The sequence below is a fragment of the Pseudorca crassidens genome, chromosome 1 (genome assembly GCF_039906515.1).
Source record: "Pseudorca crassidens isolate mPseCra1 chromosome 1, mPseCra1.hap1, whole genome shotgun sequence".
Lineage (NCBI taxonomy): Eukaryota > Metazoa > Chordata > Mammalia > Artiodactyla > Delphinidae > Pseudorca > Pseudorca crassidens.
The window spans coordinates 106,305,642-106,330,984 of NC_090296.1; the positions used below are offsets into that span (position 1 = coordinate 106,305,642).

Sequence of the window (25,343 nt, forward strand, 5' to 3'; positions counted from 1 at the left end):
AGATGTGGTACATATATACAATGGAATATTACTCAGCCATAAAAAGGAATGAAATTGGGTCATTTGCAGAGACGTGGATGGACCTAGAGACTGTCATACAGAGTGAAGTAAGTCAGAAAGAGAAAAACAAATATTGTATATTAACACATATATGTGGAACCTAGAAAAATGGTACAGATGAACTGGTTTGCAAGGCAGAAATAGAGACACAGATGTAGAGAACAAACGTATGGACACCAGGGGGGGAAGCGGCAGGGGGGAGGGTGATGGTGTGATGAATTGGGAGATTGGGATTGACATGTATACACTAATATGTATAAAATAGATAACTAATAAGAATCTATTTATAAAAAACGAATAAATAAAATTCAAAAAAAAAGTTAACATCTTCAGGAAAGAAGCACAGTTGCCACAGTTGGGTATGAGTCTAGTTTATGTCTGGTCTGTGAAATTATCGGCTTAAGTAAGACCTACTGCCTTGATTACAGCGGAGGGGGGTATACAAACATATCCACCTAGCCCATGCTCACTGACACGTAGGAAGAGATTTGTGAAATTCTCACATGTCTATGGAAATTCACTCTGCCATCCACTGACACTAATGACTGTAATTAAAGCCAAAGGATTGGATTTGCAATAGATGCAAAAACAGATCTCTGCCCCTTGCTTTCCATTGCCACCTCCTACACACCCTGTTTTCTCATGCTAGACTGTTCCAGGAGCTCAGTCTCTCCCCTCAGTCTCCTCCTCCTCCAGGCCACACCACGGACTGTAGCCAGGTTAAGATGCTAACTTACTGCTGTATGAATACACCGTGAGCAGGAACGTGCCTCCTGGGCCTCGGCTGCTCTCTCTCCCACTCCCAAGGGTGCACCTCTCGCTCTCTCATGCCTGGCTGCTTCCTGTGGCTCCCACAGGCCACACGGGGTCTACCCTTGAGCCTTCCCAGAAACCTTACCCCTGGTTCTACTGCCTCCCAGCCTTTTTTTTTCTGGCTGCACTGCGAGGCTCGCGGGATCTTAGTTCCCCAACCAGGGATTGAACCCGGGCCCTCGGCAGTGAGAGCACGGAGTCCCAACTACTGGACTGCCAGGGAAGTCCTCTCCCGGCCTTTCTATATCCAGCCCTTCTTTAAGGCCTAGTTTAAGACTGGCCTCTGTTGAATCTCTCTCAAACGTGTTAAATACACGTCCAACAAAGACAGCACAACAACTGCAGCAGCCACAAAACAACTCTTGAGAACTGGTTGAGCCCAAAGTATATTCCTTCCATGGTGAGTAGAAATAAGCAAGATGGGACTTGCCTGGTGGTGCAGTGGTTGAGAATACGCCTGCCATTGCAGGCGACACGGGTTCGAGCCCTGGTCCGGGAAGATCCCACATGCCGCGGACCAACTAAGCCTGTGTGCCACAACTACTGAAGCCCGCGTGCCTAGAGCCCGTGCTCTGCAACAAGAGAAGCCACTGCAATGAGACGCCCGCGCACCGCAACAAAGAGTGGCCCCCACTCGCCACAACTAAAGCAAGCCTGCACACAGCAACGAAAACCCAACGCAGCCAAAAACAAATAAATAAATTTAAAAAAAAAAAAAGGCAAGATGGCACAAGGAGGTATTCAACTGCATTCTAGGTTCTAAAAGTAGCTGTTACACTTCCTAGCTATTTGCATACAAATCCCTTAACTTCTCCGATCCTGTTTCCTCCCTATGAAAGAGAATGTTCTGGCTGCTGCAAAGTGTTGCGAGGACTAAGTGAAGCCCTGTGGGGGAATGTGTGACTATTATCCGAAGGAAAAGCAGTCTTGTCTTTCTACTCTCTGGGTCATGCAGCTGATGACTTTTTAATTTAAAGCTGTACTTGAAATATCACTGACCCAGATGTGGCTACCATCAGGGGAATGTTCCAGCCTAACTGAAGGTTGTCATGAGTGTGTGTGCATGGGTTGTGCGTAACTGAAGGTTGTCATGAGTGTGTGTGCATGGGTTGTGTGTAGCTGAAGGTTGTCATGAGTGTGTGTGCATGGGTTGTGCGTAACTGAAGGTTGTCATGAGTGTGTGTGCATTGGTTGTGTGTAACTGAAGGTTGTCATGAGTGTGTGTGCATGGGCTGTGCGTAGCTGAAGGTTGTCATGAGTGTGTGTGCATGGGCTGTGTGTAACTGAAGGTTGTCATGAGTGTGTGTGCATGGGTTGTGCGTAACTGAAGGTTGTCATGAGTGTGTGTGCATTGGTTGTGTGTAACTGAAGGTTGTCATGAGTGTGTGTGCATGGGCTGTGCGTAGCTGAAGGTTGTCATGAGTGTGTGTGCATGGGTTGTGCGTAGCTGAAGGTTGTCATGCGTGTGTGTGCATGGGCTGTGTGTAACTGAAGGTTGTCATGAGTGTGTGTGCATGGGTTGTGCGTAACTGAAGGTTGTCATGAGTGTGTGTGCATGGGTTGTGCGTAGCTGAAGGTTGTCATGAGTGTGTGTGCATGGGTTGTGCGTAACTGAAGGTTGTCTTGAGTGTGTGTGCATGGGTTGTGTGTAACTGAAGGTTGTCATGAGTGTGTGTGCATGGGTTGTGCGTAGCTGAAGGTTGTCATGCGTGTGTGTGCATGGGTTGTGTGTAGCTGAAGGTTGTCATGCGTGTGTGTGCATGGGTTGTGTGTAACTGAAGGTTGTCTTGAGTGTGTGTGTGTTGGTTGTGTGTAACTGAAGGTTGTCATGCGTGTGTGTGCATGGGCTGTGTGTAACTGAAGGTTGTCATGAGTGTGTGTGTGTTGGCTGTGTGTAGCTGAAGGTTGTCATGAGTGTGTGTGCATGGGTTGTGTGTAACTGAAGGTTGTCATGCGTGTGTGTGTGCATGGGTTGTGTGTAGCTGAAGGTTGTCATGCGTGTGTGTGCATGGGCTGTGTGTAACTGAAGGTTGTCATGAGTGTGTGTGCATGGGTTGTGCGTAGCTGAAGGTTGTCATGCGTGTGTGTGCATGGGTTGTGTGTAACTGAAGGTTGTCTTGAGTGTGTGTGTGTTGGTTGTGTGTAACTGAAGGTTGTCATGCGTGTGTGTGCATGGGCTGTGTGTAACTGAAGGTTGTCATGAGTGTGTGTGCATGGGTTGTGCGTAGCTGAAGGTTGTCATGAGTGTGTGTGCATGGGTTGTGTGTAACTGAAGGTTGTCATGAGTGTGTGTGCATGGGTTGTGCGTAACTGAAGGTTGTCATGCGTGTGTGTGCATGGGTTGTGTGTAGCTGAAGGTTGTCATGCGTGTGTGTGCATGGGTTGTGTGTAGCTGAAGGTTGTCATGAGTGTGTGTGCATGGGTTGTGCGTAACTGAAGGTTGTCATGAGTGTGTGTGCATGGGTTGTGTGTAACTGAAGGTTGTCATGAGTGTGTGTGCATGGGTTGTGTGTAGCTGAAGGTTGTCATGAGTGTGTGTGCACTGGTTGTGTATAACTGTCTCCTCAATCTGTCCAGGTTTCACAGGCTCAGCAGGATTATCAGCAGAATTACATCCAAACCCAGTCGTCGGCCCTGGACAGTTTTAATACGATGAACTCGGCTTTGGTGTCGGACTCCATCGGCCTGCAGGTATTCATCCGCTCCCGATTCGCCTGGGTCTCCTCTGTTCCAGTGCAGGAGAGCTTAGCCAAGGGTGGGCCCTGTGTCTTTGTAGAAAAGTAAGTCACAGAATGTCTTCAGCTCGTTATTTGCAATCCTCTACACACAGCCGCAGTAGAGGCCAGGCCAGGGAGATGGTGAAGGAAGGAAGCTGATGGAAATGCTTCCAAGCTGAGACTCTCAACCTTGGAGTTGCAGTTGTTTTTGCGCTTATTAAAATGGGGGGTTAGATACTGAGTTCAGTGCTAGAGATGTCACTTGTTCCACTAGACACCCAAGTGGTTCTAAGTGTCAGTGCCTAAAACAGCACATCAGCCCACTCCCTTAAGCCCCAGTGTTACGAGAAGTTCCACCAACCACAGGAAAGCCAGACTTAAGCAAAGGAAATCTGTGTTCATTCATGACAAGTAACTCCCAGAGGCTGTTAGGTACTTTTTCCTAATTTAGAAATTATTACTGTTACTATTGTTTGGCCGTGAGGCATGTGGGATCTTAGTTCCCCAGTCAGGGATCGAACCTGCACCCCCTGCGTTGGAAGCACGGAGTCTTAACCACTGGACCGCCAGGGAAGTCCCTAGAAATTATTTTGCTTTGAAAGAAATCACGTGCCTTCCAAAGAATATCTCGTAGTACCAGGCAGGGAAGCCAAAAGAGTCAGGATCCCACATTTGTGCAAATGTGTGTGGTCACCACACGTCAAGGGGGTTTTTCTCTTGATTAGTTTCATTTGCTAGGAGTTAACCCCTCATATGCTGCCCATTTTTAATCTTCCGACTGACCCCCGCCCCCCACCGCGTAACATGCAAATTAACTTGAAAATGTTCAGAGTAAAGCATTATATTCACCAGAAGCAGCTTCCCTTAGCTTTAGTTTCCAAACGTGCAAATAATAATGTCTGTCCCCTTCCAACTTTATTTGACTCTTATCTCTTTACCTTCCTCTTGAAAGTTCACACAAGCTATTTCACATCCTTTCTGGTTCTCTATAAATAATTCGCTAGATAAGCAAACAAATTTTCATGTTGAGATTATCCACTTCCCTTAGGATCTAGTATTCTCTACTAACAGCTGTTCGGGCAGTAGTGCCAACAGCAAAGCTAGGCCACGGTCACGCAGTGGGCCTGGGTGGGCCCCGTGTTTGGATTTGTCTGGGAGGCCCATTTCTGGTGGGGCCTCTGAGTCCCACCCTTTTCCTGGCTCTCCCATAGTACCTGGCAGCTTTCCCCTGGCCTCAGGCCAAGCCCTACTTTGGGTCTGGTTTATTCAGGAGCCTTTATTTTCTCTTCCTCCTGCTATCAAGGGGGCTCACCCAGCCTCCCTTTCCTTCCCTCTCAGACATCTCACTACCGTCCAACCAGGAAATGCTGTATCTCACCTGAGTTCAGATCTGGTTGGTATCTGGGTTTTCTTCCCCATCATACTTCTGATTTGCCTCCCCACTGTTGATTAAAAAAAAACCCCATACAACCTAAAAGTTCAGAGTTCTGTTTTATTCGGGGACCTTACTGAGTCCTATAGCCTGGGAATCAGCCTCTCGGACAGCTCTGATGAACTGCTCCAAAGGGGTGAGGGAGGAACCAGGATAGATAGGAGTTTCGCTTAAAAGAAATGTAGCCAAACATCAGAAGATGACTGTTAATCACAAAAAAACCAGACATCTTCAGTTAATGTTTTTAGTGCTTTTCTATGTATAAGAAGATGTAAGAGTCTGGGCTCATTGAAATTATTTCTTTGGTTTGCATCTCAACTATCTAGGGCTAGTATCCTGCTTTTCTCCATCTTGAATCCCCCTCAGGGCACACTGTCGTGGGGGCTGCGGTGGCTGATGACTCGATGGTGGGCAACAGTCCTTGCTGACTGGCATGGCAGGCAGCATTTTTGTCCACACCACTGACAGGCCAGGCATTTACTTCAGAGGTCAACTGTTAGAACAGGGTCCCCCCTAACCCAGGGACCCTGACTAATTTCTAGTTACAGTCTAGTCTCTTATTCCAGGGTAGACAGAGGAGCCTTAAAATGAAAAGATTAAAAACTGTTGTTTAAAAAAAACAAAAAAAGAGGGGGGTGGAGGCTGGGGAAGAGGGAGGAGCAGAGGAAAGAAACACATCATCTCATGGCCAGGAAACTCAACTGAGTCTGAAAATAGTTGCCTTCTTATTTCTTCCATTGTCTAGTCTACCCCATTTTCATTATTACTGAGGAGACCAGATCCTTGCTTTGATTTTATAGAATGTCAAAGCTGGAAGGCACTATTGAGATGATCTCCAGCCCCCTTGTTTTATGGATAAACAAACGGAGGCCAACAGAAATGACTTGAACAAAGTGTGTAGCTCGTCCAGGGCTACAGCCCTGGTCTCTTGGTCCAGATATAGGTTCTGAGCACAAGACCGGTCTCTCTAAAGCCAGTGGGACTTGGAGAGAGGGTTGTTGGCCAGATGGTTTCTAAGGCTCCTTGCATCTCCAATGCTCTGTGATTCCAACTTTCAAAAGGCTTCTGTATTTTCTTTAATATCTATTTACCACCATTGAAAACCCTTTCTACTGATTTGAATAGGTTTAGGCATGAGGCTTGTTCTCCAAAGTGGAGGCTAAGGGGTGGAGGAGCTTCAGAGACTGGTCATCTACAAGGAGGACACAGGTATTAGGACGTGTGTTCAACACCAGAGTTTCCAGATCTTCTAATATAAAGTTGTAGGTGACTTCAGGAGGTGGTAGAAGGTGCCCATAAACCTGTGTCCGTTGGTAGAAATTCTGGGGTTGTGGAAGCCATTTCTCTGTCAGGAGAGTTAAGCAAGTGACCTGAAGCATGAAATAGCAACGATATTAATTTAAGCATTCCTGCTCCAGTGGGCAGCCTGGAGCAATAAGCAACAGGCTTCTGACACTTGGCAGGCACTTGTGGGAGTCACAGACTCGGCTCCCTGCCCGCCCCTCCCTTCATCACCACCCTTCTCTGCCTGAGCGAGGGAGGTGAAGCATTTGCAGGCATTACAGGATCCTCAGCCCTGTTGTCACTGTCCTGGCAGCTCGTCTAGAAGTACAGAAGTAAACAACCTGTTTAAGAGAAAAGGGGAATATCTCCATTTTATAAAACACGTATTTTGTTTTCTGATTTCAGTTTGGGAATATGGAAAATATAGAAGATACGAAGAAGAAAATTAATACCATCTATAATCCTATCCCATAGTGAAAATCATTATTTGGATTTTGGTGACTCCTTCTAGTTTTTTTTTTTTTTCCTAGGCTTGAATACATTTGGACAGATGCTCATGCATTATTTTTTTCAGAATGGGATTCTTCTATACCTACTGTTTTCAAACCCAACTTTTTTCCACGTGAAATGACGTATTACGAACATTTTTCCTTGGAAAAGTGTTTTAATCCATTTCCGTCCATCCTAAGCAGTGGCAAGCGGTGTTAGCAGCAGCCATGGCATGTTACGGGGGAAAGCTGGCTGGCCCACCCAGGTACAGGGCGGCAGCCCTCCTGACCACCAGGGCGCTCTAACACCAGGGTCCCAGGCTTGCAGCTCCTGTGGGCCGATGTCTTCCTCAGCCGTTAATGACAAAGGGATGTCCCGGTGTATGACTCTGGCCGTGTTTCCTCACACCGCTAGATCTGGTTTTTATTTTCATCCTGACAGAAAACCCTTGTGGATGTTACCTTGGAAAATAGCAACATTAAGGCTCAAATCAGAAATCTGCAGCAGACATATGAAGCCTCCATGGACAAGCTGCGGGAAAAGCAGAGGCAGTTAGAGGTAGCACAGGTTGAAAACCAGCTGCTGAAAATGAAGGTAAAGTACAGGAATGTAGATTTCCTGCTAACCTTTCTCTCTTCTTCTTTTCTCTCTTCTCCCATCGCCAACTCTCCCATTTCCCTTTCTCTCTTCTCTTCTCTTCTCTGTTGGGCTTCCCCACCCTTTTTGTGGCCAACCCCACAGGATTTGACTTGAAGGGACTGAGGGGGTTTCTGTGTTCACAGCTGCCAGTGCAGATTGGGGGTACCCTGTATATACCCCTATTGGGCTCTCCTGCCTTGGTCCCAGTGGCCTCAAGGGCTACTGAGACCTCATCATGGCACTGTTCTTATGTACTGAGGGGACATGTGGGCTGCCCACAGGTCCAGGACTTCAGAAGCTTCACTGTTTAGATTCTCTCTGAGGTTCCAAGGCCTCATTGTCTGGTTTGACAATGAAGAGCTGAGGTCCGCTAGGAAGAAAATGGGTGGGTGACCAAGGGCTCTGGGCAGTGTCCCTCCTGCACCCCAGATCGTTCTTATTCCTCAGCTCAGCTTCTAAGGCCCTGGAGATGTTAGTGCTCCTTCCAGCTTTGAAACTTCCAGGAACCGACCCACGAATGGCCCACAGAAGTCACGCGACAAATTATTTCCTGAATGAATTTGTTTTTATTTAAGCCTGTGCTTTTCAGATTGTGTTCAACATTAGGCTATTCTAGGGGAGAGCGTGTTATGGGTAGTGTCCCATGTGATTTATTGCTCAAACCAGAGTATGTTCAGGAGTGAGAGGAGGTGCTATTAAGAATTTAGTTAGGGGAACAAACTGGGCCACGTGGTCCCCCACCTATGGGCTGCCTCAGGGACAGCTGATGGGGAGTACAGGCCACCACACTGTGTAGCCTCTGTGATGGCCGCCCCACAGGCTGTGCCGTCACCACCCACTTGGCCAAACACCACCACCTGGGAAGGGGGAGGGACCAGAGAGCTACCCAGTCGATCAGCTCCTTTTTGCTTTCACTTCAAACAGGGAGGCTCTTCTACTTTTTCATATATTGTATTTCTGCGTAAGAGGTACTTGGGGAAAAAAAGGCGTTTGTTGCTGAAAATTTCTGAAATGACTGGAGTCTTTTCCTCAATGTAGGATCTCTATGCAGTCATTCATTCCACAAATATGTACTGAGTATCTACTCTCTGCACCTGTGCTCTTCATCCATGTCTGTTCCAGAGGTGCTGTGGTGTCAGGGAGACCAAACCTCTAAATCCAGTCCGCAATTGCCTGTTGTAGAGACTAATGCTTTGCTTTACCCAACCCCACACCCCCCAAATTACAGAAGTGACAGGACTCAGAGTATTTCATGTGAGCTGGATGCAGCGTAAAGAGGACGTGAGGGACAGAGCCCATTCTAGAAGTGGAGCTGGGGTGCAGGACACGCTGGGTCTCTTTCAGCTAATGATAACCTCTCTTCGGGATTTCCCGTTTTGTGGTTTCTTGGTACCAAAACTTGCCTAGAGATGAGAGGGGAGATTGAGAGGGCGTCAAGAGAGACTTTTGTCCAGTCTTTGGAGTAAACATCACGTAGCCTAGCCGGGTTGTAGTACACCTTACTTATCCAGAGGTCACCTACCCAGCTAACTCAGCTCTCTTAAACAAGCAGTAAGCTGGAAGGAAGGGACGCAAACAAACCTTCAGAGGCATAAAATCAATGGCCTGAAGTTCACAGGTGGGGGCAGGGCCAGGGAAGAAAGGAAACACCAGCCACTCCCAACAGAAGCCTGCTTGCCCACGCCTCTACTTTTTCTCATCTCCTGTGCAAGCCCCCAGGAGCCCCCAGCTAAGGTCCCCCAAACCAGATGGCAATGTTTCCAAACACAACATTTGGAAAAGCACAAAGGTATGGAAAGGATGAGTCCAGATTTCTTATATGAGCTTCAGTGTTTGCTAGAGCCTGATGGGCCACTGCAGCTAAGGGGACGGCTTCAACTCCATGCGGGCAGCCTTCCTGCTTTTCTGACTTAAAAAATGTTTTAAAGTAATGTGTGCACCTGGGGAGAAAAGTCAAACAATATGAAAGGTAACATAGAGTGCGTGGTCTGCACCATTTTACATTCCTACCAGCCATGTAAGAGGATTCCAGTTTCTCCCCATCCTTGCCGACACTGGTTACTCTCTCTTATTGATTATAGTCCTCCTCGTAGGTGTGAAGCTCATTGTAGTTTTGCATTTCCCTGATAACTAATGATGTTAAGCCTCATTTCTTGTGCTTATTGGTCATTTGGATAGCTTCTCTGGAGTGTCTATCAGATCCTTTGCCCATTTTAAAATTGGGTTATTTATATTTTATTATTGAGTTGTAAAAATGCTTCATATATTCCAGATACAAGTTATGAGATCAATAATTTACAGATATTTCCCCCCCACTCTGGGTGTTATCTTTTCAATTTCTTGATGCTATCTTTTGAAGCACAGGAGTTTTTAATATTGAATATTGATGAAGTCTTATTTATCTCTCTTTCATCAGTTATGCTTTTGGTGTCATATCTAATTTTAATCAAAGGTCACAAAGATTTGCCTTATGGTTTTCTTCTAAGAGTTTTATAGTTTTGGCTTTCACATTTAAGCCTTTAATCCATTTGGAGTTAATTTTTGTATATGGTGTATTAGGGATCCAACCTCATTTTTTTGTATGTGACAGATCCGATCATCCCAGCACCGTTTGTTGAAAGGTCTGTTCTTGTCCCAGTGAATGATCTTGGTAGATAATTGTTTGAATTTTAATATTTATAACAGGTAAATTATTTACTTGGTTTCAAAGTTAAATCTACAAAACAAAGAAATAGAACGTCAATATCTGTAATCTCCTCTTTTCTCTTTAACTCCCTCCTTCCTCCTATAGCAAACCTTTTTACTTTTTAATTTTGTAGGACTCTGAGCCAACTCTAATAACGTAGTGGTCTTATTTTCAGCCTACAGTAGAATACTGAAGAATTTAAAAAGCATATCTGTCTGAGGCCAATCAGAGTGTGGATATATTAACTAGAGAAAAAGGTTTGTTAAAACTGATAGAATAAAAGATGATAGGGCTTCCCTGGTGGCGCAGTGGTTGAGAGTCCGCCTGCCGATGCAGGGGACACGGGTTCATGCCCCGGTCTGGGAAGATCCCACGTGCCGCGGAGCAGCTGGGCCCGTGAGCCATGGCCGCTGAGCCTGCGCGTCCGGAGCCTGTGCTCCACAATGGGAGAGGCCACAACAGTGAGAGGCCCGCATACCGCAAAAAAAAAAAAAAAAAAAAAAAGATAAAATTTCGGGAGCAAAAGAACATTAGACAGGAAGAGTCATTGAAGAAAGAGGTAAATAAGACAGTGGGGCATGATACATTTTAGAGAATTCAGTTTAAAAATGGCTAAATTTGGGGGGCAAGGTTGACACTTAGAGAGGTGCGTTTCTGCCTTTTGAAAAATCCACTCCTGTGGAGCACCTTTTCCAGATAATATCAAGTAAATTAGTGTAAGGGGCCACTTTAATTTTCTCTGCACCTGCTCACCCCTTTTCCTTCTTCCTTCTACCTCTTTCCCCGTTAGTTCCTGCTGCCTCTGTCTCCTGCAGAGCCCTGGGGCATGGGTCCACTCCCCTGTGAGTCCACACTTGATACCTACAGAGTGAAAGGTGTGGATTCCCCCTGAGCCCACCAGAGTTGTAGCTCTGAACTGAGTCTCTCTGCAGGTGGAATCCTCCCAAGAAGCCAACGCAGAGGTGATGAGAGAGATGACTAGGAAGCTGTACAGCCAGTACGAAGAAAGGCTGCACGAAGAGCAGCAGAGGCACAGTGCTGAGAGAGAGGCGCTCCTGGTGTGTTATGTGCTACCTGCTGATGGGATAGCAGAGAGTTTGGGGTGCATTATTGTTGGTGAGCTTTACATGGTAGGGTTTGTGCTTAGAGGTGAGTTAGTGGACTCTAACGTGGGTGACGGGTCAAGGAATTTATTATTTGCCGATTCACTGCTCTCCCTTCTCCCTCCCTCCCTTTACTCACCAGCTTCCCTGCTTGGAATAGTCCTCAGTCACCACTTTCTCTAGCTGGTCTGACCGTTTGCCAGCATCCGAGCAGATGCTGGGCTTACCTGCAGCCACGCCCTTTCTCACTCCATTTGCTCTTCCTTGCCCGTCCTCGATCCTACCTACGCTCCCTGAAAGCCCCGAAGATGCCAGCATCTCCACGAATGAAGTTGTTCCCAGTCACACACCTGCAAGTGTCCTCTGTCCTTGGGAAACCCACACTTTCTCTGCTCTTTGCCATGGAATTCTCTTGTCCCTGTTATTGGAGCTGAGCTGTATATCTCACATCTTGGCTTCTCTAAAAGAGCATAAATTCCTTGAAGGCAGGGACTCCATTCTGCCTTATCTTGTGTCCTCACAGGCTTAATACATGTGCTGACTGATTGACTGAGTTGGTGGTTTGCAATATGGGAGAAAGATCTGGGCATTCTGCATTCAATTCCAGATCCAGCCCTAATTCCGTTTAGGTTGTGTGACACTCTGAGCACCTAGTCAGGGGATAAATAACATTTGTAGGCTCTTTTTAGACATAAAGAGTCAAGGGGAAAAAAAGGAGAAAAAATAAGTAGGCCCATTAAAAATCCATGCAATGTGTCTTTATTCACGGGTGAGAACCAGAATCATGGGATTTGAGTTCATGATCTGTGAGACACTTCTAGGCCCCCAGGTCATGCTTTTAAAGAGACATGATGATTTAGCCAGGCCTGAGCTGTTTGGACCCTGATTGGAGGCTCCTCCACGCTCTGCTGAGGAGAGTGCGTTTCTTTTGCAGGAAGAAACCAATAGTTTTCTGAAAGCCATCGAAGAAGCCAATAAAAAGATGCAAGTGGCAGAGATCAGCCTAGAGGAGAAGGACCAGAGGATCGGGGAGCTGGACAGGCTGATTGAGCGCATGGAGAAGGTAACACAGCTTGGGGCCCGGGGCCCCCTCACCCAGCCTCCCTTGCGGTGCAGCAGTTCCCCTGCAGGCCGGCCTGCCCCAAAGTGTGAGAAGCCCTCACCACTTGATCCCTCTCGTCCCTGCAATTTGTGAGTTGAAAAAACCAAAGAGAAAACTGTAGAAGAAAGTATAAGGAAGTCCCACAAAGTTCTGATTTTTCCCATGGTGAAAATTTTGATGCTTCAAAAAACATTACGTACAAAATTATTCACAGAAACTAATATTTTAGCAGCCCTGCTTTGCTGGGGCCCCAAGCATGAGCTTAGATTACTTGTTGAGCCGGCAAGCCCTATTTCGATGTTACAGCGACACCCCAAGCCCTGCCTGGGTCTGACGGGTTGGCTTTTCTGTGACACTCTGTGTCAGAAGGGGGGACACTGCCTTTCTCTGTGGGTTTGTGGGGGAGGCCTGCAGAAGGCAGGAGCTCTGCCCGGATAATGAGCCAGTCTAGAGAAAGGGAAGAGGGAGCCTGGAAATTGGGCAGGAAGTGGAGAAACGGGAAGGAGGGGTGGGAGAGAGGAAAGAGAAAAAAGAGAGAGAAAGGGCGGGTGACCTTTAGCAGGTGACGGCTCGCTGCTGGGGGAGGGGGGTAGTTGAAGGCTAGGGCTGTGGCTGCTTCCTGGAAAGTGGCTCTCTCGTGGCATGGGTTTGCAGAACAGCCCTGACCGGCCGAGACCTCACCCATCAGCATCCCGTAACTCACTCACGCTAGATGCTGAGAATCCCAGGCTGACGATGGCGGGAGGGGGAGTGACAGTGTGAGCAGGGTCAACAGCTGGACTCCCGGGTGATTCTGAGAAGAGGGCCGACCCGTGGTGTCTGTGGCACGATTCCCTCCACCGTCCCCTGTCAAGGGAGGCGTAACCAGCTTGGGAACAGCCTTAAATGCAGTACTGGGGAGCTTCGGGGCTGGTGGGGGGGCTCCTGTTTTGGGTAACATCTTTTTTGGGGAGGGACTTGGGCAAATAGAGAGTCAACTACAATTTCGCCTCCACCCTCTGGGAAAGCAGAATCCCATGTGGTATTGAAGAGCGGGTAAGTGGCATAGTTAGGGCTAACGTCAGCCTTGGCTGGAGGTGGCAGTCATAACGATTGGGCAACGAGGGCATTTTCTAGAACGTGGGGGGAGCTATCTCCTACATCCCCACTCTCCGACAACAGCAGGCGGTGCTGGTTAAAGCACACACTCCCCCTGGGTGACAGACTGTCCTGCAGCAAGCAGAAGCCAGGTGAGCGGGCAGCACGGGGAGATGTACAGACAGACTGTCCGTGTGCTGGTTAAGAACATGGGTTTTAGGATCAGACAGACCTAGGGTTTGAGTCTTGCCTCTCTTTCTCATTGTGGGCAGTTACTTGACTTTTCCAAATTCAGTTTCCTCTTCTGGAAAATGCTGACAATAGTCATTCTTATTCTTAGGCCTTCTGTGAGGAGTACACGAGAAAAATCCGTGCCAAGTGCTCAGCGCGGTGCCTGGCATGTATAAAGTCGGGGCTCACCAATGTGTGGCCCTGATTTTTACGTTGTTACTTGCATAAAGGTCTGCCCCTGGTGTCAGCTTCTTCTTCAGCTGGACCTGTTCTACAGCTGAGTGTCTTTATACCCTTGCGATTCTGAAAGTTCCTAGCTTTTTCCCACTGATGTGCACGTGCAGCCCGGGTGAGGGCCCTATGGCTGGGGGCCAGGCTGGTGTTGGTAAGGCCGGCCGTCCCTGCCAGCGTTTGTGTGACACAAAATGTTCCCCACATCCTCTTGGCTTTTTCTCTAGTGATTGAAAATCTATTGTCCTTCCTCTTAATCTTTCCCATTTAAGCTAGCGAAATGCTTGCTTTATTTAGCTAAGATTAGATTACCCATTTACTGGTTTTCCCCCTTCAGGGATAAATCTGGGACAGCAGGAACTCTGCCAAATCTCTGTCACACAGGATGTGAACAGCATGCCCACAGAGTTTGTATTCCTGTTCTCACCTATTTTTGGATTTTTCTTGAGGACAAACCATGTCCTTTTGAATGACTTCTGTGCTGTATCCCTTAGTTTACTGTTCTCAGCATTGCGTCCCAAACACCTTTTTTTCCTGATCGGTAGAAGTCTTGTAAGGAGTGTGTTCTATCAGAGACCCTTCTGCAGAATAGATAATATTTTATGCCTTGATCTCAGTGGTGGTTTCACCAGGTAATGTGTATACAAATGTATTGATTGTGCAATACTCAAGATTTGCTGTACCTCAATTTAGAAAAAAATCGAATTTTAAAGTATGCTGTAAGTCAGGCCTTGCCCTACTTTAAGACAGCTTTCTGGGGAGTCTGAGGGAAAGCTCGCTTGTTAAAGTGTCATCATTATTTCAGGGCTAATGTAAACTTTCAGCCAGTGGCAGAACCCGTGGGGACAGTAAGAATGTGCATTCGCTGTAGAGATTTAAAAGCAGTAATAACACCCCACTGAAAAGTCGGTCTTCCTTCATTATTCTAAGGACATCGATGATAACACACCCTTCCTCCCGTGGTGTACTGCTCCCCAGCTCTGGTCTACCCTTGGTCTGCCACTGCTTACAGCTTCAGAAGTTGAGGGGGCTACAGTTTCAAGGATCTGCTTTGAGTATTTCGTGGATACTCCCATCTGTAACATTTCTAGGGCAATTTTGGTTGTGGTGGGCACTACATTTTTATTAATATTTTCCACTTTGTTCAAAGAAATGTGTCCAGATTTTATATTACTTTTTAAAAAAAATATTTGTTTGTTTGTTTGGCTGCGTTGGGTCTTAGTTGCGGCACGCGGGATATTCATTGCAGCGTGCGGGATCTTTTGTTGCGGGGCGCCGGCTTCTCTCTAGTTGTGGCACATGGGCAGTAGAGCACGCGGGCTTAGTTGCCCCGCAGCATGTGGGATTTTAGTTCTCCGACCAGGGATCGAACCTGCATCCCATGCATTGGAAGGCGGATTCTTAACCTCTGGACCACCAGGGAAGTCCCTTACATTACTTATTTTAGGTAAACTTCTAAATTTATATATATATACACACACACACACACAGAGCAAAGTGTACAAATCTTAAGTGCACAGCTTGATACGTGAATTGGTTTCCTATTGAAACTGTTAACAGTTTACCACAGTTAGAGGCCTAAAGCATCATGGATTTATCGTTTTTAGTTCTGGAGGTCAGAAGTCCTAAAATCAAGGTGTTGGCAGGGCTGGCTTCCTTTTGGGAGCTCTAGAGGAGAATCCATTTCCTAGCCTTTGTTCCCTTCTAGAGACTGACTATGTTCCTTGGCTCATGGCCCCATCCTCCAGCTTCAAAGCCAGCATTGTAGCATCTCCTAGTCTTTGTCTGTTTCTGACTCTAACCCTACTTCTTCCTTCTAATACGAGCCCAACTAGATAATCCAGGATAACCTCCCCATTTTCAAGACCATTAACTTAATCACGGCTGCAAAGTTCCTTTATCCATGTAAGGCAACATATTCACAAATTTCAGAGATTAGGATGTGGACACTGTTGGGGGACTGTTACTCTGATTTTCGCAATGTAGTTTTACAAGTGAACACACCCGTGTACGCACCATCCCAGTTAACTTATAGGATATTACAGGATTCCAGACCCTCTTGATGATTCAGAAAATAATCCCAAGAAATTTGTAGTATCACAGGCCACTGATTTAGATTTATTGATTAACATTATTTAGAACCATAAATTTTCACAAGACATCTGAGCCTGGGCTGACGAAATGCTTTAAAAAATAAATAAATAAATCTTGGGGCTTCCCTGGTGGCGCAGTGGTTGAGAGTCCGCCTGCCGATGCAGGGGACACGGGTTTGTGCCCCGGTCTGGGAAGATCCCACATGCTGCGGAGCGGCTGGGCCCGTGAGCCATGGCCGCTGAGCCTGCGCGTCCGGAGCCTGTGCTCCGCAATGGGAGAGGCCACAACAGTGAGAGGCCCGCGTACCGCAAAAAAAATAAATAAATAAAATAAAAATAAAAATAAATCTCGAATGGCTTTATCCAGGATATTCATCTGTAAATACACACCAGTAAATTTGACATTTTGAGCTTTGTTTGGACCCTGGCAAGTGGGTGTATAAAACCCATGGGTGTCACATAGACTTGAATTCACTAGTGCTGGAGTTGCTTGCTGTACATTCTCCAGGCAACTTGGGATCCATAGATTAAATATTAGTGTCTGTCTGTTTTAGGAACGCCATCAACTTCAACTCCAGCTCCTGGAGCATGAAACAGAATTGTCAACGGAAATTACCAATTCTGACAAAGAAAGGTAAGATGTAACGCCCTTTATCTTTTTATTTTTTTTATTTTTATTTTTTGTGGTATGCGGGCCTTTCACTGCTGCGGCCCCTCCCGCTGCGGAGCACAGGCTTCGGACGCGCAGGCCCAGCGGCCACGGCCCACGGGCCCAGCTGCTCCGTGGCACGCGGGATCCTCCTGGACCAGGGCACGAACCCGTGTCCCCCGCATCAACAGGCGGACCCGCAACCACTGCGCCACCAGGGAAGCCCTGCCCTTTTATCTTGTAATGGATTTAGATGGTGGACATGCTGTGTTTTTGTGGGCTCACTTGGTCCTTGCATTGTCATTCGTTTGGTCATCACCCATTGCAGACTGATACATGCAAAACATTGGACTGGGAGCTTCCAACGTGGAGCTTCCAGCCACATCTTACAACCCAGGGCTGGGTGTTAGTGCAGTGGAACACGTCAAAGCCTGTCACAAGTACCAGAGTTCAGTCTGTAAATGTTCTCCATAACCTTGAGCTCCACAGGATGCACCTTGTTGTTGAGAAAACTCAAGAGTGACTAATACCATTGCCATGGAAACTTAATTTTACAATGTCTTTGTGTCCAAACATTCCTCAATGAAACCTTGCCTTGTCCTCTGGCTATGAGTGTATAAAGCCCTGCATGGGAAATGCAGGAGCAGTCCACGGCCTCTTCTGGAAACCAGAAGGCAGCGAGGCCACGCACGGCCCTCTAGTGAAGGAAAACAAGGTTGGGATGCTTTGAGCATTTGAGCAAGTTACTTAACAACCCTGAGATTCTTTGCTTCTCTGTAAAATGGGAATTCTTTTTTCAAGTGGGGAGAGTTGTAATGATGTGAAGAGTGCCCATCTCATTGGGGTATTACTGTGAGGGAACTTCTGGGTGTACTGCCTGCCACATAGTATGTGCTGAAAAGATACCTGTTCTCCTTCCTCTTGTGCAACTTCAGAGTTTGCAGAGTTATAGGGATCTTCCCTAGTCTTTAACATAGTGCTGAGGAGGGACCTGGCAGAGATGGGAAGTGGTAAGCAGACCACCAGACCCTTCGTCCGTGCTCCAGTCCAGGGGCCCCAAAGGACTGTAGAGTCCATCTGCTGGTTCCTTTGGTTTATTTGAACCAAGTAAAGTCTGAGGATAATTTGTGCTTTTTTTTTTTTTTAAAGTATGAAATGTTTTATGAGGTGGTCTGCTCTGTTTTGATGGAGAGAGGGTCTTGCAGCATCTTTCCCATTTTCTCAAAATAAATGATGTATGGAACAATTGTAATTCCTGACTTTCCAGGACTCTGCCACTTGATTTCAGATATTTTGTTGTATTGCTAGATTCTTCTCCTTCTCTGTTTTCCTAATCGTGGTAATTACTGGATGTTCCAATGCTGTATTAACCCAAAAAGAAAAAGCCTCTCATATCTGTAAGTGGTGCAAAAAAATTCTCTCTCAGCCCCTGGAAAGTGTAGTAACTGTCCTTATACAGGATAAAACTTGCAAGTGGGAACTTGAAGAATGGTCCTCTCTTCCTTCTACAGTGGGGTGATCGATTGGTAGTTAATAAACTAGGATACACACAAAGTAGGAAGAGTGCATCTTGTTCTGGGCAATATTCCCTTCAAGCGGTGACTCTGGGTGCTGCCCTTGTTGCTTTGCTTGAGGATTCACTTGCTCTTTCTTCTATTTGTATTAGGTATCAGCGGCTGGAGGAGGCGTCGGCCAGCCTCCGGGAGCGGATCCGACACCTAGATGACATGGTGCATTGCCAGCAGAAGAAAGTCAAGCAGATGGTTGAGGAGGTAAGCCCCTGTGAAAGGGCTTGGGCCTGGGATTGCTTCCTGTGGTGGGAACACTTCAGCCCTAGAGCCAGATACGACTCTCAGCTCCATCTTCTGTGGCTCACAGTGAACTAGCTCAGGCCACTGCCATCTTGGCCCAGAGAAGGTCCTCATATGTCCCCTGTGGACTGGTGATGATCCCTCTAAAAGAGGGCCGTCCCCAGATGAAAGGGTTACAGTTAAGAAAGCTGGAAGGTGCGGTTCATAAGCTCACTCACCTACACAGGACAGCAGTACCCTTTATGGGTGCCTGCAGCTCAGGGACCAAAGGGTGTGACAAGAACAGTTCACTTCAGCTCAGGCCTCTGCACCCCGGGACCTGCCTGCCTGTCCCCTGCTTCTGCTCTTGTCCTTTCTCCACGTCTGGTGTGTCTCTGTCATTCCCTTTCCCTGTCTGTCCCTTCTTCTTCATTTTTTCTCTTTTCTACTATCCTTTTTCTCCTTAGCTGTCTATGTAACATGAAAGCAAGTTTTAGGCTTACTGTATGCTGGACATAGTTTACTATCCTGTTTTTCTAAATGAAAAAACAGGTAAGTTGAACTTTTATGTTTCTCTAAGAGGAAAAGAGTTTCTTTTAACTTGTGTCACTGTACCTGTCTCTCTCATGGTGATGCTGCATAGGAGAAAGTCCATGCTGTGTACAGCTCATCACATATTAGTGTATTTTTCTTGCTCGATTAAAAAATCAGATGGAAATAAGAACAGTTAGTACTAACAAGGTGATAAGTATTCCCTAGGGACTAATTCTCTAACTTGCAAAGAAAAGGTTTCAATTTAATTAAATATTTGGTTGGCAGTGGAAAAACTGGAAAAAAAATTTATAATGTTGGCGCTATGAGTGGAGTTAAGGTCAGGCAATTGTGAGGATGGGCAGGGACTCCTTTTTTTTTTATTGTGTGTAGGATAAACGTACACATTAGATAAAATCTGCTCCCAAACGAGAAACCCAGTCACACAGTGTGATTGGCCCGTGTGTCGGTCTCAGGGCTCAGTAGAATAAGAGAATGGGGAACAAAGGCTCAGATGAGGAAACCCCGCATGCACTTTCACAGTTCCTTGGCACTGCCAGGCAGGAACAGTGCCAGCAACAGGGATGGGTAGGTCTTGCCGTATATCAGCATTGGGTAGTTGTCAGGAGTGTGTTTCCCAAGGAAAAGCATTGCTTTGTCACATTTAGCATCTCTGGAACCATGGCTGTTAGATCATAGCTTTTCTGCTTCTGAACTTCACACACATGAAGTCTGGGGCAAGGCTGTCCCTCATTTCCCCGTGGCGCTCCTTGGCTGTGGTGCACTCCATTTCTCCTGCCTCACTGCAGGGTGCTGTCTGCGTTGTTTCCCTGTCGAATATTAGAGAACCAGTGAACAAAACCTCATATGCCTTGGCTTCTGATTGAGTTATCATCTGTAAGCGTTTAATGATGGGTCTTTTTTAAAAGACATTTTCAAGTAGTTTAGAATTCTGTTTTCTAAGTGACTTCCGGACTCTAATAGACATACCAATTTGAAAGTAGGGGAATATTTATATATGAAAATAGGGAAGCATATAAAGATCACTGTCCATGCCTTGCTTTACTACCTGTGATTTAATATCTCCTAAATAGAGCTTCTCTAAGTGCTGACGATGTGGTCTGAAAGACCCAGCCATGGGCATGAAATGACAGGCTGAAATTTAGGATGGCGCCGTCAGAATGAGCACCACCTAGGGGCCAGCTGAGTTTCAACAGTTAGATAGAGACAGAGGAAGAGAGCTTTAATTCTAAATTTAAACTAACAACTACTTAAATCAGGTGGTAAGGATTAATGTATTTGTCCAGTACACTGTATTAACTCATACAACAAAAGGATGGTTTAAAATTTCAATTGCTGTAGCCATTTATGTGAATACTTTTTTTAAAAGTTAGAACCATGGAAAAGGGACAAATGAGCACATTGAGATGTTCAGGATCAGGCTGGAAAGGAGTTGAGAACTACAGTAATCCAGGGAGTGGTTGAAGCACTCAGGCAAGACATGGGCAAAAGGGGAGAGGTGAGAGGTGAATTCACATCTTAAAAAACGGTCATGGAGAAGGTGGAATATATTTTTGTTTGTGTTGCAGTGCAAAGCCAGGCTGGAGCCACTGGGTGGCAAATTTCAGCTTTCTGTTCAACATAAAGGAAACATTTCTAGTATTGGCTGTCCTGGGAAGTATATGTAGCCTTTAATCACGGGTGCATTTTATGAGGAGAGAAGTCGGGATAGAAGCTCCTTATATAAAGAATTCTCTATTGTTTACTAGGCTGTGCCTGTTGTTAGGATCTCAGCCTTTTCATTGCTTTGCATAATGAGTGAAAGCAGCAAAGACATATTAAATTGGTTCAAGTCATTTGGACCAAAGTTTGAAAAATCCAGACAGCTGAATTAGTCATGTGTGGCATCTTGAACTCTGACTTGAGAAGTGTCTTTCTGTCTGTGAACTCCAGCCACCCAGATATTGAGACAAATTTGACCTGGAAATAAAGGCAACCTTTACGTGTCACCAATGTTAGGGACAGTTTTCCTTCCCTCACATTAAGTCTGAAAGCTTGTCCCTGTGATGGCTTCACACTCACCAGGGGTAGGAATCTAGTTCCCATCCATTGTTGCTGTCATCTGAATCACAGTGTCTGTGAATGAAGTTAGTTTATTAAAATGATGGGCTTCTTTTTTTAGCTCAAAACATCCAGGTATTATTACTGAGGTTCTTGGAATCCTTAAACGTTAAGCAGCATATTTACTTCCACCTCAGTGGAGTGTAATTTCTAATAATAATAATAATAATAATGATATATTGAATAAAAATTAACCAGCATAGGTATTGCAGTCCTTAGCTCAATAATGACTTTTCATTGTGTGGGACAGTATATTTCAGTAGAGATTTGTGCATGTAAGAAGGGGGCAGGATGGGCCCTTTTGAAATGAAGGATTATGTATCTTATGGGGTCAAGTTCATTGAGAAAAGATACAAAGCGTCCTGCGTGAAGTGTGGGAGCACATACCCCCACTTGGCTAGATCTTTGTACCAAATTAAGTCTCCTTTTGTGGTGTTAGACAGGGATTGGTCATCTCCCTCCCATCACTAGTTCTTCTGACTGGTTCTGGATCTGAAAGAAAAAAAAAACACACACACACACAAGCCCAAATATGCCCCTTTTAGACTTTCAAGGGTTTGCCAGAAAATACAGAGGGACTGAAAAAAATAGCATTCATGAGGAAACTCACTCATCCATCCATTTACCAGTTACCCACCGGCATTTCCTCTGTGGTGGGGCTGGGTACCCAGTGGGGAGCGGGGCAGATGTGGTCCTGCCCTCATGGATCTTATCATCTGGTGTTAGCTGAGTTCCAGTCGTCCTTGCCCTTGGGCTTCGTTCTTCTGTTGACAAGCCGTCTGGAATCCCGCTGAGTTCTTTAGCTTGCCGTTAAAGGAACCAGGAGATCAGGGAGGAGCACAAGGCTGGGCGGAACCTGCAGCCAGAGCAGTGAACACGTGACACATCTTTAAACATCTTCAGTCCACAGGACGTTGACACCTCTTTACCTGCTCTCATCAAGGCCCGGTGCCCCGCCAACCAAAGCAGCTTTCTGCCCAGGGGAAAATTATCTGGAGGAAAGCAATTTTAAAAATTTAAATTCTCTCCATCCCAAGAATCTTCCCTTTTAAATGGATCGGCCATTTGTTAGCACACAATTTATTTTAAAAGTCTCGTGTGGTGTGCTGAAATGTACAATGCGAAAGCACATGTTTGCCCAATACCCTGTGTTTAGAGGATTCAGAGTGATCTCCATCACTGATAATTAGCCACATGGGGGAAGGGGAAAGGAGCTGTGGCACCGAGCCCATCACGCTAACCTGCTCAATTGAACTGTTTCCAGATCATGTCCCACGAGCTCTTCTCCAGATTTAGTCTCTGGCTCTTTGGAAGATGACACAATGGTAGCTTGCTCTGGGTCGGAAGCAGTTCCTTTTATCGTTCGTGGTTCGAAGAACACTTGTACTCTCTCTGCTGGGAAGAGGTGGCGTGTGTGTGTGATGAGCTGATGAACAAGACACGAAGGACATGACATTGAAAAGGAAATGTGGCCACGTAGGGCTGTTATTTGTGGAAACACCCACATTCTGTAACTTCAGCTTCTACAGCCTGACACTGCAGAGTCAAGAGAACTCAAAGATCCATAGAGTATTTCTAGAAACGTGGGTTCCTAGACATCAAAGAGGGAACTGTGATGAAGAATAGTACTAAAAAATAATTTAGGAAGTGCCAGGTGGAGGCTGGTCTTGGAGGATGAAGCCTTATTCATGGAAAAGGTGCCAAGGACACCTGCCAAGGAGGTGGGAAGCGGGCTCGAAGGACTCCAGCGCCCCAGGAGGAAGTGCTCCCCACCTGATCACACCCCAGAAAAGACAGAATAAGCCAGGTGGCTCTGTAGTTTGATTATATTTGTATGTGGGAGGTGGCCCTGAGGATGTCCTTTCTGAATGAAGATCAACGGCACTAATCAACTTAGCACTCTTCTTGTTTAAGAAACATTTGGTTTGCTTCTATCATCACGCATAGACAGTTCAACTCACTTCATGAAAAGGAGAAGTATATCTGATGAAAAGAAAAATGGGGACTTCCCTGGTGGCGCAGTGGTTAAGAATTCGCCTGCCAATGCAGGGGACACGGGTTTGATCCCTGATCTTGGAAGATCCCACATGCCACGGAGCAGCTAAGCCCGTGCACCACAACGACTGAGCCTGTGCTCTAGATCTCATGAGCCACAACTACTGAAGCCCGCGTGCCTAGAGCCCATGCTCCGCAACAAGAAGCCACCACAATGAGAAGCCCACGCACCGCAACGAAGAGTAGCTCCTGTTCGCTGCAACCAGAGAAAGCCTGCGTGCAGTAAAATAAATTAATTAATTAATTTAAAAAATGTATTTGGCTGAAATATACTGAAGTGAAATATACTTTATGCATGCTTTATTTTCATAGAGGGCTTCGTGAGACAGCCACAGGCCCTGGTATCTCATCAAAACTAAACGGTGTTGCTGAGAATTGTAGTAGCAGCAGTGGTAGTAATAGTCAGTGGGTGGTATTAGCCTAATAATAATGAAGTGAGTTCATTAAGGGGGGGGTGTCACTTAGACGTTGGGTAGTTTTCCGCTCCATCCTCTTTTCCGTGGCAAAGTGGGCAGGTAAATGCTTTCTTGTCAATAGTTGTCTTTGGTCTTTAATTTAGATGCTTCTGCCCAGCTGAAGCAAGTAGGTAGTGATGGGAAAGGAAGCAGATGAATAACTTCCCACATGCGTATGAACCGTTGATGCAGTTTACCTCCACTGTGTTCTGTCTGAATGCAGATCCCCAGATACGCTTGCTGGGTTTCCAGACTTCCCCTAGGGAGCTTTGAGTCAGATCTGAGAATCGCTAATCTGGATGTCACTCTAGTGTAGGGACCTACACTGTTTCTAGGGATACCTTTACTGCCCTCGTGTTTTTCAGTCTGGTGGAAAAGTTACTGGCATTTGTTCTAGTGGAGTAGACTCACTACCCAGCTTCAAAAATTGAAGTAATATCAGACAAGGGGACGTAATGACTTCTAGAGGAAGCGGGGCACCCACTTGGGCCTCTCTCCCAGGATTGTGTGCTCTCCCCCCTGCCCTTGGAGTTCCTTCTCTCTTTCGGGGCACAGATAGTACCCTGAGGCTAGGTAGACCTTATGTTCTGGGGCAGAGAGTGAGTGAGGTGCCAAGGCTGTCTGCAGGACCGTGAGAGTGCCTCCCCCCCGCCCCCCAAATGCTGTGCCCTAGATGACCCCTGCACCTCCCCCTAGGCCTGATGCTGGGTCCTGGGCTAATCGGGGATCTCCTTAGATCCTGGTCCCCTGCCTGAGAGGACCTCCCTCCACCTGCTCCTCCCTGCCTTTGCCTGTGTCCCTAAATTCACCCCTTCCTGCCAGGACTGTGATATGGTATGAACTTGACTCCCTGCATCAAACATGAGTTAGGTGCTCAAACCCTGCCCCACACTCACCCTGCACTACCACCCCATTCCCTGACCCCTAACTGGATCCTAAGCCTTGGGCTCTTAGTAAGGCTGTGATTCTGTCTCAGGGCCACTCACACCCCCACCCAAAGGAGATGCTACTCAAAAGTTGAGGCCAAATTTATTTATAGTAATCGAAAATGTTACAGTTTGCAATTCTGGTGTTTAACACTGTATTAGCCACTTTTTTATTTTAAAATCTCAGCTGCTTTATCTAAAGCATGAAGTTTTTAGAAGGTAACCAGAAAGCTCACATGGCGTAAACCTTTTTTGTATGCATTATAGAAGTATTGCAGGGTCATTGTGTGACATGTGTTGATTAATGTATTCACAATTCAAACTGTCCTTTCAAGGGAGAAGGTCTTTTCTTTGCAGATGTCATCGAACCCACTTTCTGTCTGTTGGAATTGTTTCTCATTGGCTCTGAAATGTTTCTCAGACCTGGGTGCTCGCGTTCTGCCCATAGTAGTCTGTGTGCCTGTGCTCCTCATCCAACTCCTAGCTAGTGGATGTTTCTTATGTTGCCAGGTGTGCCTCATGTGTTGCCAGGTGTGCCTCATGTGTTGTAGGTGTGCATCTACCCCTCCCATCCCACGTTAACCCTCTGTGGGAGGTATTATTAGCACCATTTTTTACTACTGGAAACTGAGACTTAAGAGTCTTAAAAAATAAGTAGCGAGTGGTCTCTCCACAAGTGATGATGGTGCTAGGTCCACACCCAGATTTTTGACTCCAAAGCCAGCCTTGTTCTTTGCTTCTTACTTTTTTATAATTGGAAAAAAATTTAAAATATAGAAACTTAAAGAGAATGATAAGAAATCAAACCCATGTATTCTCTTCTGGAATTGACAGATGTTAGCATTTTGGCGTATTTCAT

General features: G+C 46.2%; 1 protein-coding gene and 1 long non-coding RNA gene across 11 annotated transcripts in view; one reads left to right on the forward strand and one right to left on the reverse strand.

Annotated features, from left to right (window-relative positions):
* Window positions 1-25,343, forward strand: part of MYZAP (myocardial zonula adherens protein) — a 137,342-nt gene that overhangs the window by 66,397 nt on the left and 45,602 nt on the right. For 4 of the 5 annotated variants that reach the window (XR_010945911.1, XM_067748156.1, XM_067748148.1 and 1 more), the window contains 6 exons: window positions 3,451-3,564; window positions 7,237-7,389; window positions 11,053-11,178; window positions 12,158-12,286; window positions 16,512-16,591; window positions 18,273-18,378. Coding sequence is in view for 4 of the 5 variants with exons in the window: in XM_067748156.1 (XP_067604257.1) it covers window positions 3,451-3,564; window positions 7,237-7,389; window positions 11,053-11,178; window positions 12,158-12,286; window positions 16,512-16,591; window positions 18,273-18,378 (708 nt within the window). In the remaining variant the exon portion in view is untranslated. The remainder of the gene's footprint in view (window positions 1-3,450; window positions 3,565-7,236; window positions 7,390-11,052; window positions 11,179-12,157; window positions 12,287-16,511; window positions 16,592-18,272; window positions 18,379-25,343) is intronic. The other variant, XM_067748138.1, reaches the window with a different exon arrangement.
* LOC137229922 (uncharacterized) overlaps window positions 19,295-25,343 on the reverse strand; it is a 75,337-nt gene continuing 69,288 nt past the window's right edge. The window contains exons 3-7 of one of the 6 annotated variants that reach the window (XR_010945919.1): window positions 22,290-22,474; window positions 21,686-21,904; window positions 21,460-21,540; window positions 21,010-21,063; window positions 19,295-19,757 (exon numbers count right to left, since the gene is read on the reverse strand). This is a non-coding gene — a long non-coding RNA (uncharacterized lncRNA). Of the gene's footprint in view, window positions 19,758-21,009; window positions 21,064-21,435; window positions 21,541-21,685; window positions 21,905-22,289; window positions 22,475-25,343 lie in introns of all 6 variants that reach the window. The other 5 variants (XR_010945915.1, XR_010945923.1, XR_010945920.1 and 2 more) reach the window with 5 other exon arrangements.